The 16,204-nt window shown below is 36.8% G+C and overlaps 1 protein-coding gene across 5 annotated transcripts in view; it reads right to left on the reverse strand.

Moving 5' to 3' along the window:
* Positions 1-9,354, reverse strand: part of DICER1 (dicer 1, ribonuclease III) — a gene marked incomplete at its 5' end in the record, with an annotated part of 40,314 nt that extends 30,960 nt beyond the window's left edge. For 3 of the 5 annotated variants that reach the window (XM_079700473.1, XM_079700471.1, XM_079700470.1), the window contains 7 exons: positions 1,569-2,041; positions 3,310-3,478; positions 5,582-5,742; positions 6,196-6,330; positions 7,275-7,405; positions 8,402-8,564; positions 9,211-9,354. In XM_079700473.1, the coding sequence (XP_079556599.1) occupies positions 1,569-2,041; positions 3,310-3,478; positions 5,582-5,742; positions 6,196-6,330; positions 7,275-7,405; positions 8,402-8,564; positions 9,211-9,354 (1,376 nt within the window). Of the gene's footprint in view, positions 1-1,568; positions 2,042-3,309; positions 3,479-5,581; positions 5,743-6,195; positions 6,331-7,274; positions 7,406-8,401; positions 8,565-9,210 lie in introns of those variants that run through there. The other 2 variants (XM_079700472.1, XM_079700474.1) reach the window with 2 other exon arrangements.
* Positions 9,355-16,204: the final 6,850 nt, after the last annotated feature.

Genomic DNA, 16,204 nt, shown 5'->3' on the forward strand with positions numbered 1-16,204 from the left:
GAACCCCGACTTCTCCCCAAGCCCCAGAAAATTTATTTAATTCTTAAACCATCCTGTATGGGTGCAGGGAGTATGTCTATAACTCGGCTTACAACTGTGCCAACACTAAACTTTTCTGACCCCCAAAATGCCTTTCCCCCATTCTAAGAAACAACCCGAACAGATACGCACTCCCTGGACTGTCTCCTGGCAGCCTTCCCACTGGAAAGCACTGGTTTTTAGTGTTCTGTCATACCCAAGGGCATTATGATTATACAAAGAACTGAAAACTAGGAGGTAGAATATCAGGATTCTAGAGTTGTCTCTGCCACTGACTGGCAATTTAACTCAGAGCAAATCACTTTTCCTCCTGAGGCCTTTCTCTTTTTTATAAAAGTAAGTGGGTTGGATTAGATAGTCAGTGAAGTCCCTTTCCAACCTTAAACTTCTGATTCCAATGTAATTCACTACCTAAAGTTATTTTACTTCATATTCATCATAAGGATCAGGCCCAATGACTATGAAAATCACCAGACTGAAAACCACCAGATGACTACCCCAGAGTCCAATTTCTCGTTACTCAAGTAAGTTCTCAAGGCCCCCAAACAGTCAGAAGCAGTTTGAAAAAAAAAAATCCCAAATTACCTCAGGAAACAAAGCTTAATTTCTCCTCAGAGCTCAATACTTGCAGAAAAGGCTCTCAGGGATCAACTCGGGCCAATTAATGGATCTTGGAGAAAAGGAGATTGAAGTGCAAAATAAGGACCCTTTTTGGCCCTTATAAATAGGAGAGCACCCATCCACAAGTCAAAAGAACCATACATTAAGTGACCATTTGACACAAATCTGAAGTGTAGCTCCTTGGCTGGCTGGGTCTATATTCAGGAAAAATACACTCCTATCGAAGAAGGGGGTAGGGTGGGAATTCACAACCTAATTGGCATTCGCTGTCACCTTTGCCAATATCCTCTGAATTCCTCCCTAACATTTTTATTTTCTTCTGATTCAGAAAATTTTAATATGTAGTCTATGAACCAATCCAAATTTCAAATCCAGTTGTTAAAAACTTTTCACTGCAAACGTGCCAACTTGAATCGACATCTGGTAAGGAAAAAAGCTAACACAGAAAAATTAGCCACAGTAACACCCTGATAAAATTTATCTTTAAGGTTACCTGAAGGAGAAGGCTCGGTGTGAAATGCTCAACACAATGCCTAACACGTCATAGTCACAGGTGAATAAATATCTAACTGAATCTAACAATTAATATAAAACAAGGAATGTTTTACTGTAATGTAACAATTTTTCTACACTTGCACTCTGTTTTAATGGATTAGAAAAGATTATTAGCATCCTTTAGGGGAAACATCCTCAGTCATATCAAATCTAGCCTTTGGGGAAAGCTATTGTATATATAAACATCCTGTCAATCCCAGTAGAGCATAACACATGAGTTACGATGATGGTGCCAAGTACAGGACACTTACATAAGCCTTCTGGTAGCTCTTACAGCTATTACAACATATCACTTCACAAAACAAAAAGCTGCCTGTTCTACTATGGAAAAAATGTTAATCTTAGAGATTTACCTGTTTAAGACAACTGCTGTGTATCTTCTTTCCACAAAAATAATTCCACACAAAATATTGGTGAAGGGAGAAGGAAAATTTGTCTCTGGCTTCTCTTTCTCTTCAATTTCTTCATCCTCCTCCTCCTCCTCAGAATCACTCCAGGAAACATAGTTATCCTGATTCCTGTTATTATACCACTCAACGCTTTCAAACTGCTGTCGCTCATACGGTTTATATTTGCGTAAGATTTCGAGCAGTTTTATTACTTTAGGAGTTACAAATTTCAGGTCAAGTGAGGCAGGTGAGAAGTGCTCTTCACATAGTGCATGGATTTTCCTTAGGAAAGTGTCTGTAAACAATAGAAATTTCCTGTGCAGCTCCTCTTGTTCGTGTTTGATGTATTTCTGTAGTTCTCTTACCATCATTCCAGCTACTTTATCTGCACACCAGGGTCCCAGAACTACCAATACCGCACGACAGTCTGAGAGTATCTACAAAACAATGTAAAGGCCCAAATGCTAAACAATAATCATGCAGTTATTTTCATATGGAGTTTAACTGGGATTTAAGTTATCTTTAGTCTGCCCTTCAAAATAAACTTACCCCTCTAATATAAACACTGAGGTTAATTCCCCAAGGTTAGGGGGAAGGGCCAATGGTCTTTTCAAGCTCTACTTTTTCATATATATGCCCAGAACCATCCTTTTGTTTTCCCCAGCGAAAATAATCCAATAAGAGAAATTAAAAGGTGCAATTGTATACGGTTAATAAAGCAATTTTAGAACTGTCATTAGTTAGAAGAACAACTGAGTCATTTACTTCCAGGTAAATATGCAAAGAACTATGTAGCAGAATATATGCAAATGCAACAGAGTATGTAATTTTATTTTAGGTATCAAAGAAAAGCAAAACAATTTTCCTTGAACTTTATCTATGCCCAGAGTGCCACATCTTACAAGCCTAGCTCAGAGCAGAATGTAAATCCATATTAAAGCTAGCAGGCAAGTAAAAGACACACTGGGTTGAACATGGACTTAATGAGAAGACAAGTGTTGAGCAGAGGCTGGGCACTGCTGCTCCAGAAAAAAATCAGCAGGAGAGAATTAAGACTTAGATTCAATACAGTGCTAACATTCACAACTGGCTGCAAAGTCCTGGGACAACGGTTCTCAAGTTTTAATGGCATCGGGATAACTGAAGGGCTTGTCAAATCTCAGACAGCTGGACCCCACCCACAGAGCTTCAAACTCAGCAGGTCAAGGGTGGGACCTGTCATCTGCATGTCTAAAAAGTTCCAGAGGGAAGCTGCTCATCTAGGGCCCACGCTTTGAAGAGCACTGTCCTAAGGAATTACTTCTCAAAGCTGCACTATTCAGGGATGCCGAGCTCATATCCAGTTACATACAAAGAAAGAGCAGAAGAATTCATTCAGCCCAGGGGTTTGATCAGGAACTAATTCATCTGACCAAGGAAAAAAAAAAAAAAAAAAAAAAAAAACTGGACTCACTTCTTATACTTAAATAATCATGACATCTCCTTAAACCAGGGAGGTCTATATTTAATAATATAAATGTCTGTCGGGTAATAGTAAACTCAACCCAATGCGATACATTCAATGAAAAATGTCCAGAGATAATAAGGTAAGGCCTTAAACTAAAATGTATATAAAACAGCCTCATTAGAAGAATATTCATTTCAACATTAAAAATAAATAGAAGCCTTTTATTATACTCCCCATACTTACTTTGTATATGCTTACCTGTTTAGAAATTAAAGTAGAATCTCTTTCTTTTGAATGTACAGATATGTTACAGTCATTAATAAAATTAAGTGCTTCTTCTAATTCCATCAGCAGTCTTTCATAAAGCCCACTTCTGTCAGTAAATGGTCCACAGTCTACCACAATCTCACATGGCTGAGAAGTATATCTTTAATATCAGAAACAAAAGTTGTCAATACACAATACACAATAAATTCACTACAGCATTACGATCCATTATATATCTAAACCAAAAAAGAAACTTCCTCTTTTCATTTGGAATAACAAGCAGGCTCACAACAAGCGTTCCTAAAGTGGTACTCCTTCTATCCGTACTATGTTTGCCTGTTAGGTCTCAATATGAATTTTGTTACTGCATTGTTATCCCAGGTTTTTCATTTTGTTTTTTAGGTTTAGCCTTTCATCTTTTGCCCCCTTAGGCATCATCCAGAATGAGAAACAATGTTAGTCAAAATACTCAAGAAACTCAATAATGATTATTTCTCAGAAGCAGAAATAGGGAAGGGGGAGGGGAGAAGATCATAGGGAGGAAGTGTTATCATTAAATTTATCCATTTCCATCCTATTTGAAAACGTTTAGCATCTGCAAATGTCAATTTTACTTTTAATGTGTTTTTAACGTATCTTCATAAGGAAAGCTCCCCCAAATTTCAGTCAATTACAATATCATTCCTTGGATCTTTCATGACTTTCATAATACGACAACCAGAACAACACACAAAATCCTAAAAGCACATGTAATAATTAATTAAGGAAAAGAAATACAATAAAGACATATTTAAATACTACAGTTTTCATCATTCCCAAAGAGAATTTTTAAGAGTCACATTTTGAGAATTAGGTAATGCCAGACTCAATAGATTACTTACCAGTTTTACCCAAACACTCTAATACCACTGCTTCTCCTGAAGACTTCAAGTAGTACAGGCCTACCAATCTAATTCAGGTCAGATAAAAACAAAAGTACAGCCTTTCACTTCTACATCATAGACTGTCTTAGCTCAGGAAAATCAGAAACAGCATGTCCTTAAGGCCATGAGATTTGTATTTCACCTTACATTTGGATTCGTAAGTTTCATGAATCTACAAGTCACCTTTTCACCTCACTCCACAAAGAGAACTCTCTCCAAAATCCTACTAAATGACAGGTACACCGCAAGGTGTTTTCCATGTCAATGTAACTGATCATCAAAGAATCCCTTGAAACCACTAATGCCATTTTACAGGCTCAGGAACAATAAATGACTCACTTGAAGTCACATGGCTTACAATTAGTGGAGCCAGTACTCAAAACCCATGTGTGATTTAACTTCATAACCTGAGAGATAAGTCATCTCTATTCTAACTGTTCTAAGACCCACCACTTGGTAATCTTTAACCTTGTTAAAGGCTATATCTAATAAGGGTATTTTAATATGAATTAAATTAGTTATATTTATTTTAAAACCTCATTTATATACACTCACTTCCACCATCTTAGATCAAAAAGGCTGTTTGTGTCTGCACGTTTTAATGAAACTCGAAATAGCAACCCCTTCGAAAAGAGACAAACCTCAAAGTCATAAACATCTTCTCAGAAATTCACACCCACTTTCAAAACTAGAGGGTGGGGCTTCCCTGGTGGCGCAGTGGTTGAGAGTCCGCTTGCGGATGCAGGGGACATGGGTTCGTGCCCCGGTCCGGGAAGAACCCACACGCCACGGAGCAGCTGGGCCCGTGAGCCATGGCCGCTGGGCCTGAGCATCCAGAGCCTGTGCTCCGCAACGGGAGAGGCCACAACACTGAGAGACCTGAGTACCGGAAAAAAAAAAAAAAAAAAAAAAAAAAAAAAACTAGAGGGTGTTTCCTATTATTTTAAAGCAGGTTGTAAAATATTGAATCCTGTAAATAAATAAATGCTCTTTTCAAAGCATCATGTGGGACACGTGGGTCAAAACAACAAAGTGTCCACGCTGACAGAAAAGGACGCCGATTTCCTGAGTTCCCAGTCCTCATCAACACCAGCAGATAGGATGGGCCCGCGCTTCTGCGACATTTCCTCTTAAGGCAGAAACTCCTCCGTTACTCTCTGTGGAAATGATGTCAGATTCCTGCATTCGAAGATGACCGTCCTGATGAGGAATTCTTAGTCTTGCTCTTTCCTTTTAAGAGCCATTTGTTCTCTTAGAGACTATCTGCAAGGCACTGAGACTGAGGGCCTAACACTGTCAGAGCAGGTCTCATTAAAGCCAAGTCAATACTAAGTGCATACCTGTCTAAGACCACCAAGTCAGTTGCAGTTTCAGCATTACTCTTAAGAATTTTCTCCAGTTTCTGAATCTTTTCTTCCAATTCCTCTGGATCACATTTCCCATTTAAAATGGAAGCAGTTAGTCCCAAAATACGAGGACATGATGGACAATTTTCACAGAGCTAACATAACAAAAGATACTGACAGTAAGGAATTCATTTTGCAAGGCCCTAACCAAAGAGACAGCATCCTAACAAAACATGTCAAGAAGACCTAACAAATACTAAGAGTATCACTTATAGAATTACTGTAGCTTGTTTAAAAGATCAGTTTATCAAAAAGGAACATTTAAATATGCTATGATGGATTATGTAATTCACTTATGATAGATCATATAATTTATTGATTTGTTTAAATTTTTATTATAGATTTAGAACTTGTTATACATTTATTACAGTTTAATATTATAGGTTATGGATTTAAATGAACATTAATTTAATATTCATTCATTCATTCCTACACTGGAACCAAGTTCCCAAAACTGGTAACTAATACTGCTTTTGATCTATAAAAACATTGTTTATACTCAGTAATTTGACCTGCATTATTAAGACTGATAAAATCTAAAAACTTACCTTCATAATTTCTCGGTAGGGGTGGTCTAGGATTGCAAGATGACACTCATCGAACACCAAAAGGTTAATGTCTGATAGTGATAAGTAACCATTTTTCAAAACATTCAAGGCGACATAGCAAGTCATAACAAGAACCTAAAATAAAACTGCTATCAGTATACAACACATGCCATTCACCTGCCTGGACACACTTCTATGAAATCAGATTACGGAACCACTGTATTTTATGTGAAGATTAAGAAACTCATCAGTAAAAATTAAAACCCAAATCCTCAACGTATGGAAGCTCGTACTTGAGAACCAAGGTGTAAAATTAGGAAAACATGGAAAGAGACAAGAAAAAAAACTTTGATAATGGAGACCATGTTTTTATGATAAATCTACTAAATCTACTTCAGGTTTTTAGGTTCCTACAGCCATAATTTTGACTGATAAGACCTATCAGTTTTATCAGGTCACAAAACAATTCGCACAGTTTTTCCCCATCAAACTGACAAGGTTTTCTGGAAGAAGATAGGGACTTATCATTCTGTGGATTTTAAGTGCTTTATTAATGAGGGCTTAACCCAATATGTAAGACATACTAGCAAACTGGGGACTGCTTGAGGTTAGTTAGGAAGCATCTCTTAACCACTTCAGATCCAACACACGAAAGGCCCTCAACACAAGCTGGCTACATAGAAACGTCTAAGAGGAAGTCTTCCATCAAAGACGCTAAGATCTCAACCAAGAAATGTCTCCAGTTTCAAGACATTTAACTCAAGAGTAAACTTTCTGAAAGCAAGTTATCTGCAAGACGGAAATAGGTCATAGGAATTTGTGTTTTTCAAGCAAGTAAATCATACTGTAAAAGCTGTTTCTTTTCTATCAAATAAGAGCAATACATGTCAGTAATTTATTTGGCTTTAGGATGAGATTATATAGTAAGAAAATGCATGAGGGCTAGCTTCTAGGCTGACAAAGTACAGAAAAGTAGAGTTTTCAAACCTAATTCAGACAACCAAAACATATATACAGATCATCTTATAAACCAAGGACCTGTACAGATTTATTAAGTGAAAATTCTCTACAAGTCTTACCTGGTGCTTAGTAAACTCTTGGTTCCATTTCTCTTTTGTCCAAGATGCACTTACTTCCAGGTTTGAGTACTCCCCAACCTTGAGATCTGAGTGAGTTCTGACAGCTGACACTTGTTGAGCAACCTGGTTTGCTGATTACAAATATAATATGCCGTGTGAATATGAGAACTCTTCCCTAAATGGCTCTCTGGACTACTAACAGTTAAACAGTTAAGGAAATCCTTATTATTATATATTACACCGAACCACCAATTTTTTAGATAGCCAATTTAAAATCATATTTTCACAGTTATCTCCAAAACAGACTTATTAGACTCACCACCCCACCCTCTGTCATTCACTTCAGAGAGCCTTATACCACCTTCCTTCTTTAAAGGTGTTTTTCCCCAATCTAAGAATGTAATTGCTAGGTTGGAATGGCAACTACTCCAGATCCACCCTTCCTGTTTTCTTCAATAAAATCAGATTGTATCACCAAGAAATAAGACAGACTAATATGTATTTAAAGCACATGAGAACATCACATGCTGAGACAATCTAAATAAAAAAAAAAAAAAAAAAAAAAGAAGAGGAGTGACATGGTTATATTAGTACCCGAGCAGTTTATGTTCACATTTTATACTTTTTAGTTTAATATCTAATCCCAAACACACAAAAACCACTACTTTAAACTCTTACTGAATATCTAACTTTTAAGTTAAGTATCTAACTTTCTTTCTACAACTGGTATAGCAAGATCATAAATCAAAGTTACCTATTTCATAATCAAGCACCTTTTGATACACTTTGTGAAGTTAAAACATCAAAAACAAAAATAACTACTTAGATCAGATTATATTCTGAAAGTAATCCTTCAAAAGAAATGCAGAATCAGAATTAAATGCAATTACGTTTTAGAAAAAAAACTGAAGTTTAACACCTATGAAGTAAGATGACTAACATTTAAGAGAAATACTATAAAGTTAAGAAATAAGACAGAATGATATTTCTGCTTCAACAAACACATTATTCATCAACCTCTTTATACTTTCAAGAGTTTAACTTAATACCCACAGAAAAAATCTGCTTAACCATAAAATCTCATCCAGTTTTCCTCCACACAATTTGATAAAATAATTTTTTATTACCAGAGTTGACCAAGAACACCGTCCTTTTGCCATTTCTGTTGAAGTCTCCCCTGATCTGATAGGACAGCTCTTTAGTGAGTAGTACTGCAATAAACGTCTTCCCTGAGCCAGTGTTTAAACAGACTATGGTATTATGATCCAGAGCTGCTTCAAGCAGTTCAACCTAGAAATACAGTGGGAAAAAAAGATTATACACTTCTTATCTAAGTACAGAATTTAGAAAATTGGATTTGTTTTAATTCAGAAAATTTCACTGTTTTCTAAAATCTTCCTCCAACAAATCTGCCCCTTCAAAAAGCATACGTTCTACATCTTTATATAAGAATAATCATCAGAGGCATTACAGTACCGGTTACACATAGCTGTGCTGTGTAAATGTGTTGAAATGGCATTTACAATTTCTTTAAGAATTATTTTCACAGGGACAGAAAACTTCTCTAGAATAATATGAACTGAAATGACTATAACCATGGTTCTTCTGCCAGTCCAAGGTTGTTCAAACCAATCTCAATTCCTACCCAGATCATGAGGACAGACACACCCAAATAGATACTAAGGAACAGTGAGGTTTTCACAGGGAAAAAAAAAAAAAGAAAAAGAAATTTCACCAATAAAACTATCAAATCAATTACCCAGCAGATGTTAGAAAAGAAAAGGACTATTAAGAAAAAAAAGTATCTGGAATGAGAAAATTAATCAGAAGAGGAAAGCTTGAAAAGGTAAAGGAGTTTTATATAAGTTGTGTCAACTATATGCTAATTTATTCCATTTTAGTGAAAATGCTCCAGTATTAGTGTTCTCATTAGTACCTGATATTTTCTTGGCGTATAAATGTTATCATGAATTGCTTCTTGTTGCCATGGCAGTCCAAAGAAAGGACCCATTGGTGAGGAAGCAGGGGTCATGAGCTGCAGGCCTGCCATGCTGAGGGGTTGCAAAGCAGGGCTTTTCATTCATCCAGTGTTTCTTTCATTGCATTTTTGTTCTAGCACAGCTTACTACAAAAGGGAAAAAGAATACCATTACACAACCATGCAGGGTTAAAAACAAAAGAAAGCACAGAAACAAGAGGAACATCAGAATATCATTCCTAGGGGCCTTTTCAAACTCTTCATAATTGTTTTAGCTTTTTCGTGATCTAAGAGGATCGTTTTAAAAGTCAAGCATTCTGTACTCGCCAACCCAGCAATTCTACACCTAGAAACCTGTCTAAAAGAATTAGGCAGCTGCACAAAGAGGTAAACACATGAATATTTATTGCTGCATTATTACTTAAGAACAAGAAATAACCTTAAAATGAATTAATCAAAAATTAGCTAAGTAAATTATGGTCTAGTCTTAAAATAGAATACTATAAATCCATAAGATAAGACAGACCTGTATTTACTGACACAGAACTGTGTCCATAATATACCTTTAAGAGAAAATATGTACAGTATTGATGTCCTTTAAAATACATGTGTATATATACAAAACATGTAAATACATACGTAAATATATTTCAAACATTCTTTGTAAATTCTATGATGCTACTATTGATAAAATAATGAGAAAACTGTATGGAAGGCACTTCGCCCTGTGCCTGCACACAGGAAGGATTCAAATGCCTGCCAACATTTGGTCATTTTGTCAAGGACCATAAACACAGAAGGTCATTCTTCTCAATTGACAACCTATCACAACTGCACAGCTGCTCAACCATTTACATATGTATCTTTAAAATTATTCATATCCTAGATAAATTAAAACAAGGCAACACCATTCTGTGAAATAAAAGTTATTTCATGGTATCTAAGGACTCTTCTATATCGCATATATTCTTCCCCAAAGATAAAAATGATTATGTAAAATGAGAAAATAATAATTCAGCCTTTTTAAAATTCCTAACCTGCAGAGAGAGGGTTAGGGTTTCAAATCTCTACGTGAAAGTCCATCATCAGCAGAATTTACCTGCCTTGGAGAAGGGAATTTTCTCCCTTGTACTGCTTTGCAGTGTTCATTGTTATTACTCTATGACACTGGAAAGAAAGAATCCCCACTCTTTGTTCCTTGACAACAAAAACTCTGAATCTCTTGACATGTTAAATTTATAGTCATTGTACAACACAGTGACTTAAATTGTTGCAGCTAATCCAACAAGAAGTCTCAAGAGTAGAGTCTCTTTTATGCATAGGTATAATACCAAATTCTGATTTCAGAGCTCAATTCAGTTGACAAGAATTCAACATCCTGGTAATACAAGTAGGATCTCAAGTAAATGGTAAAGGGGCAAATGGCTGCAGGGAGAAGGACCTCAGCAAGGCAGGCGTGCCCGTGGACCAGACAGCACAACCATTCTCATTATCTCTCTCAGAGGAAGATGGCAAGCGCAGCATTCCAGAGTACATTATGAAAAACGATCAGGTCATTGTTTTGCCTGGGTGAGGCAGAACTATGTCTTTCATGAGAACTAATGTGCTCACTCTCTACTGAATCAAAGTCCCAACAGCCTTTCCTTTTACCCCTTTTACACTCAGCATTCACTTCTCTCAATTCTACAGGCCCACCGGATAAACACCCTCAGGTTGATCATTCAAGCTTCTTCACACCGCTGCAGAGAACCTGAAGCGGAAGGCTATTTTACCTAAATTCCTAAGATCCAGCAGGTCACGCTGAAGGCCCAAGAGATTTGCAGGCACTTCCCACCTGCCTACCATTCTTGGGATATCTCTACGGTCCTCCTCATCCGTGGGTTCCACACCCGCAGGTCGAATCTACCCTTGGTTGGATGAATCCAAAGATACGGAGGGCCAACTGTACTATGCAAGGGACGCGAGCATCCATGGATTCTGGCACCTGCAGGGGACCTGGCACCAACTCCCGTGGGTACTGAAGGACAACTGTACTTCTCCTTCATTACTCCAGGCTGCTTACTGGGAGGATGATTTATCACTGTTAAGCCTGACACCTCACTTTTCACCCAATCCAAATGTTAACCCAAGACCAAACAAAGACATGGTGCAAGGGATCAGGAAAGAAGCATAAATCCTGGTGGTGGATGGAAATTTTAAAAGGAGAAAAGAGGGCAGCAGTGTAAATCCCCAAACACACTTCTTCCACCTCCAGAAACCATGTACAGCAGGAACCCTCCTCCTTATCACGGTCATCATTTCTTTTCACGTAGACAACATTAATAATAATGACAGTGCCAGAAAATAGTCTAAAAAATAAATGAATGTTCTATTTTTAGAACAGTCTAAAAAATAGTCTAAAAAAGTCTATTTATAAATATTTAAAAATTTATTATAGACTATATAAAGTAGTTTAAAAATAAAGTCTGTTTTTAGAATAGTCTAAAAAATAGAAGAATGTTCCTTTTTTGTTGTTGTTGTTCCATTTTCTTAAGGGGGAACTATATTCTTCAAAATTATCAGTATCAGTACAAAGAAAAACTATGAAAATGTTCCCGATGAAAGAAGACTCTAGAGACATGATAACTAAACGCAGTAACTGACCTCAGACTGGATCCTTTCCTGAGAGCAATGCCATAAAGACCATTACAGAGTCCACTGATAGGGCTGTAGATACAGCAGTGCTACATTCACTGAGTTGATGACCGCACCATGACTATGCAGGGGAGCATCCTTATTCTTGACAAATATACAGTGAAATATTTAGGAGTAAAAGGGTCAAGACGTACGCAACTTATTCTCAAATGGTTCAGAAGAAGAAACTACACGTAGATATACAGAGAGAGAATGGGTGCAACTGATAAAGCAAATGGGGCAAAAGAGGTAAAGCACATATTCTTTGTCCTAATCTTATTTTCTGTCAGTTTGAAATTACTTCCAAATAAAGAGTTTTAAAAAGTAAATAAATAAATATGACCCATTAGACTAGGATCTCCTTGACTATAAGAGCTGTATGTCTCACACATATTTCTACCGCCTACCGAACCAAATCACACCCCAGACATGGCAAACAAAAAATACAGGTTTGTAAAATGCAAATATTGTCCATGTGCATGACATAAAAACCTTCAAGCAGTTTCTATTTGCCTTTTATAACTTATATCACATTGCAAATATTCACAGAGACAAATACATAACACGACTTATTCTTTTACTGGCACACTGGCAAACATGCTCCACGAGAACAAGATGTGTGTCTCATTCTTTGCAGCTCTTAAATTACCTGGTATAATGTACCATATGTACATTTAAAAAAATATCTGATGAACTGAATCAGAGATTCATGAATGTCCACACAATACCATACAGAACAGAATCATAGTTCAAAAGTTATTTCTACAGTATTTGGTTTGGAAATCCATACCCACTCCACTCCTACTCACCCTGAAGGGTGGATACAAGAGAGAGAATTTGCAGGGAAATGGAGGACGACAATTGAACCCTCCCCGTTACATTTCCAGAAGGTCACAATATTTAAATTAATTTTTATTCATTTAGTACACAGTGACTGGCCAGAGTGATACACTATGTATTTGAAGAAAGCAAATCCAACATTAAAAAACTCAACAAGTAATCCAATAATGTGAAAACTGAAAAACCTATAATTTTGCCAATTTTTACTTTCTTTGGCATGTTTAAATAGATTTTTTTTTTCCTTAACTTGGTCTTAATGAAAAGCTCTGAATCCCTGCTGGTAAGTGAAAGTTCTATAGTTTCACAGATTAACTGACTACGGTCAACTGCTTCAGCAGAGCCAACAGAGTAATCCACATGACTATTTTCCAATCTCAGATTTCAAATTTCTGGTCAATTAACACTCATGAAAGCTGTGAGGTTGTTTCATAGCTTTCGTATGATTCATTTAGAAATAACTTAGTAATAAAACACATGAATAAAAACTCTCTTCCTCTTTCCACATACGATAAAGCCCAGATTTACCGTCTTAATGTTTGAGATCTCTGTGTTGCTGTTGTCTGAACTGCATTTTGACATTGTGATAGCAGTTTATTGGAAAATCACAGCATACCCAAGCTTCTGCTCTAAAAATAAATGCAAAAATAGCCAAGTTTAAGACTCCTGTACTTAAACTAAATATAAATGCATCTACAAGAAAGCCTTATGGATATGAAAAGCTGAATAAAAGGCCATTACTTTGTATTAAAATTTAAACAAAAGACATCTGGGTTATTTTAGGATACTAAGTCTTATTCTAAAACAAAGAACAAGAGAATGAGCTATAACAATAGCATGCCTAATTCCCAGAGACTGGGGTGGGACGTGGGCTGTCTTGAGAAAAGTTAGAGGAAAGATTTAAAAATGAATACAAGGAAATCAAACAAAGTACATAAATTCTAAAGATAGTGATGAGGGAAATGGAAAAAATAAATAAATAAGAGGATAGAGATGTGTTATTTCCTAAATTCATATATACAAAAGAAGTAAAGAAGATCACCAGAAGAGGTACTTGGCTGAGTAATCCAAATCACCTGGCAGTAAGTTTTCACTACAAGTATGAAATCTATCAGCAATTTCAATTTCTCAAAGGAAATTAAAAATACAAACTCAAAGAACAATTTAATCTAATGATAAACTCTTTTATAAAATTCATTTATGAATAAAAATTTAAGAACACAGTTCAACAATGTCAATACTGTGGAGAAATTTAAATTTAGGGGTGGTCCTAAATAATCCTAAGAGATTATAAATCAAAATCAAAATTATAAGTCAAAAAATAAGGAAGCGTAGGGCTTCCCTGGTGGCGCAGTGGTTGAGAATCTGCCTGCTAATGCAGGGGACACGGGTTCGAGCCCTGGTCTGGGAAGATCCCACATGCCGCGGAGCAACTAGGCCTGTGAGCCACAGCTACTGAGCCTGCGCGTCTGGAGCCTGTGCTCCACAACAAGAGAGGCCATGACAGTGAGAGGCCCGCGCACCGTGATGAAGAGTGGCCCCCGCTTGCCACAACTAGAGAAAGCCCTCGCACAGAAATGAAGACCCAACACAGCCAAAAATAAATTAATTAATTAATTTAAAAGAAAGTAAGGAAGCGTAAAGTACTGACATGAAAAGCTTGATTTAATCAACAAATGTTGCTTTTTTTAGATTTGATACCGGATATCATTTATGCTCCTTAACCACAATGCCTCTACTACCACAAGCTCAGGAAAAACAAACTGGCAGTGGTTTCTTTTCACTTATTTGTGTCTAGTCTAGTCTATAGTGCGTGCGTGGAGGTTAAACGTTCTCATTTCATACACAAATTGGTTTTGCTAATAAGTTAACAAAGCAGAATGGGGAAACCCTTAACACTACTTTAGTATGTACATATTTACCTCAAAATGCTGATTCTAAGTTCTTTCAGTTTCCAAGTCTGTATTAATTCATAACCTAGGTAACCTAAAAGCAATCAGAGAGAATATTTTAGAACATACAACTCATTTTTTAAAAACAACTTTAAGAAATTTCCTACTTGACAAACTTTTCTGATATTTATCTTATCAGAATAAGATCTCTGATAAAAACAATTTTTGTATTTATCTATTGGGAATCAAGAAAACAGTGTATGTATGAAAGGGCTGCCCTTTAAAAATCAGTATTTATTATGTTCTATTACAATTGGGAATTTTTAAGAGTTGTTAGTACAATCCAATTAGATATAAGGAGAATTCCCGGAAGTAAATTACATTTTCCCCCCAGTAAAATCTGGCTTTAAAAATACTAAAAGAGGGCTTCCCTGGTGGCACAGTGGTTGAGAGTCCGCCTGCCGATGCAGGGGACACGGGTTCGTGCCCCGGTCCGGGAAGATCCCACATGCCGCGGAGCGGCTGGGCCCGTGAGCCATGGCCGCTGAGCCTGCGTGTCCGGAGCCTGCGCTCCGCAACAGGCCACAACGGTGAGAGGCCCGCGTAACACACACACACACACACAAAAATACTAAAAGACTACAGTAAGTCAGTATCATGCTTTACATGAACTTATAACCCCTTACTCTCCTAATGAGTAAGTTCGTGTTTTCAAAAACTATCTCATGCTTTGACTTTTAATTCCGTTCTGTACTGCCACCTAGTATGATGCAAATGCAATACACCAACTTGGCCTGATGTGTCACGCTCGACATCTTTCCATTTCATATTCACCTCTTTTCTAGAAACACCGTAGCCAAAATAATAAGCTGATAATGCTTTAAAATTTAATGCAACTCCACTGTTACAAAATTATTGTTGAGTTATCCAACTTACTTCCCTAGACAATTCTGTATAGAGATAAATTAGAAAGTTAACATGCCAAGGACAATGACAACTTATGTTCATACTACGGAGCCAATAGGTCAAGCTTTCGAATTTTAATTGATGACTACGATTTAAATTACATACATGAAAACTCATGTTTGATAGGTCCCTTTAAGATAACTCTGAAAAAGACATGCCACATACCAGATGCTCAGTCAAGTTCTAGTATAAGCCAACAAACTTAACCTAATTAGCATCTAGATCCCATATATGGCTGTACTCTTTCAGACAAAGGCTTGTAACAACAGACAGCTAACCCTCCTAGGAAGTCTGAAGTCTAAAGGCATCTAGAGCTTCCTGGTGCATATTTTCAAAATTGGTAACAGAAAACTTCCAACTCATTCATTTTATTATGTGTCACAGATTCTGATACTACTAACTTTACAAATATTACTGTCCAGATTTCATTCCTACTCTCATGAGGCCCAAAATGCGCAACTACCATGAAGTTCCATAGTGAACAAAAGAACACACTCACACAACGTCAATATTGTGACATTAAAACAGTGTCAAAAATACTCCTGGAAGCTAACAGATAAAACTAAAAAACGTCTGAAGAGCTT

This window comes from Hyperoodon ampullatus (genome assembly GCF_949752795.1).
Source record: "Hyperoodon ampullatus genome assembly, chromosome: 3".
NCBI lineage: Eukaryota > Metazoa > Chordata > Mammalia > Artiodactyla > Ziphiidae > Hyperoodon > Hyperoodon ampullatus.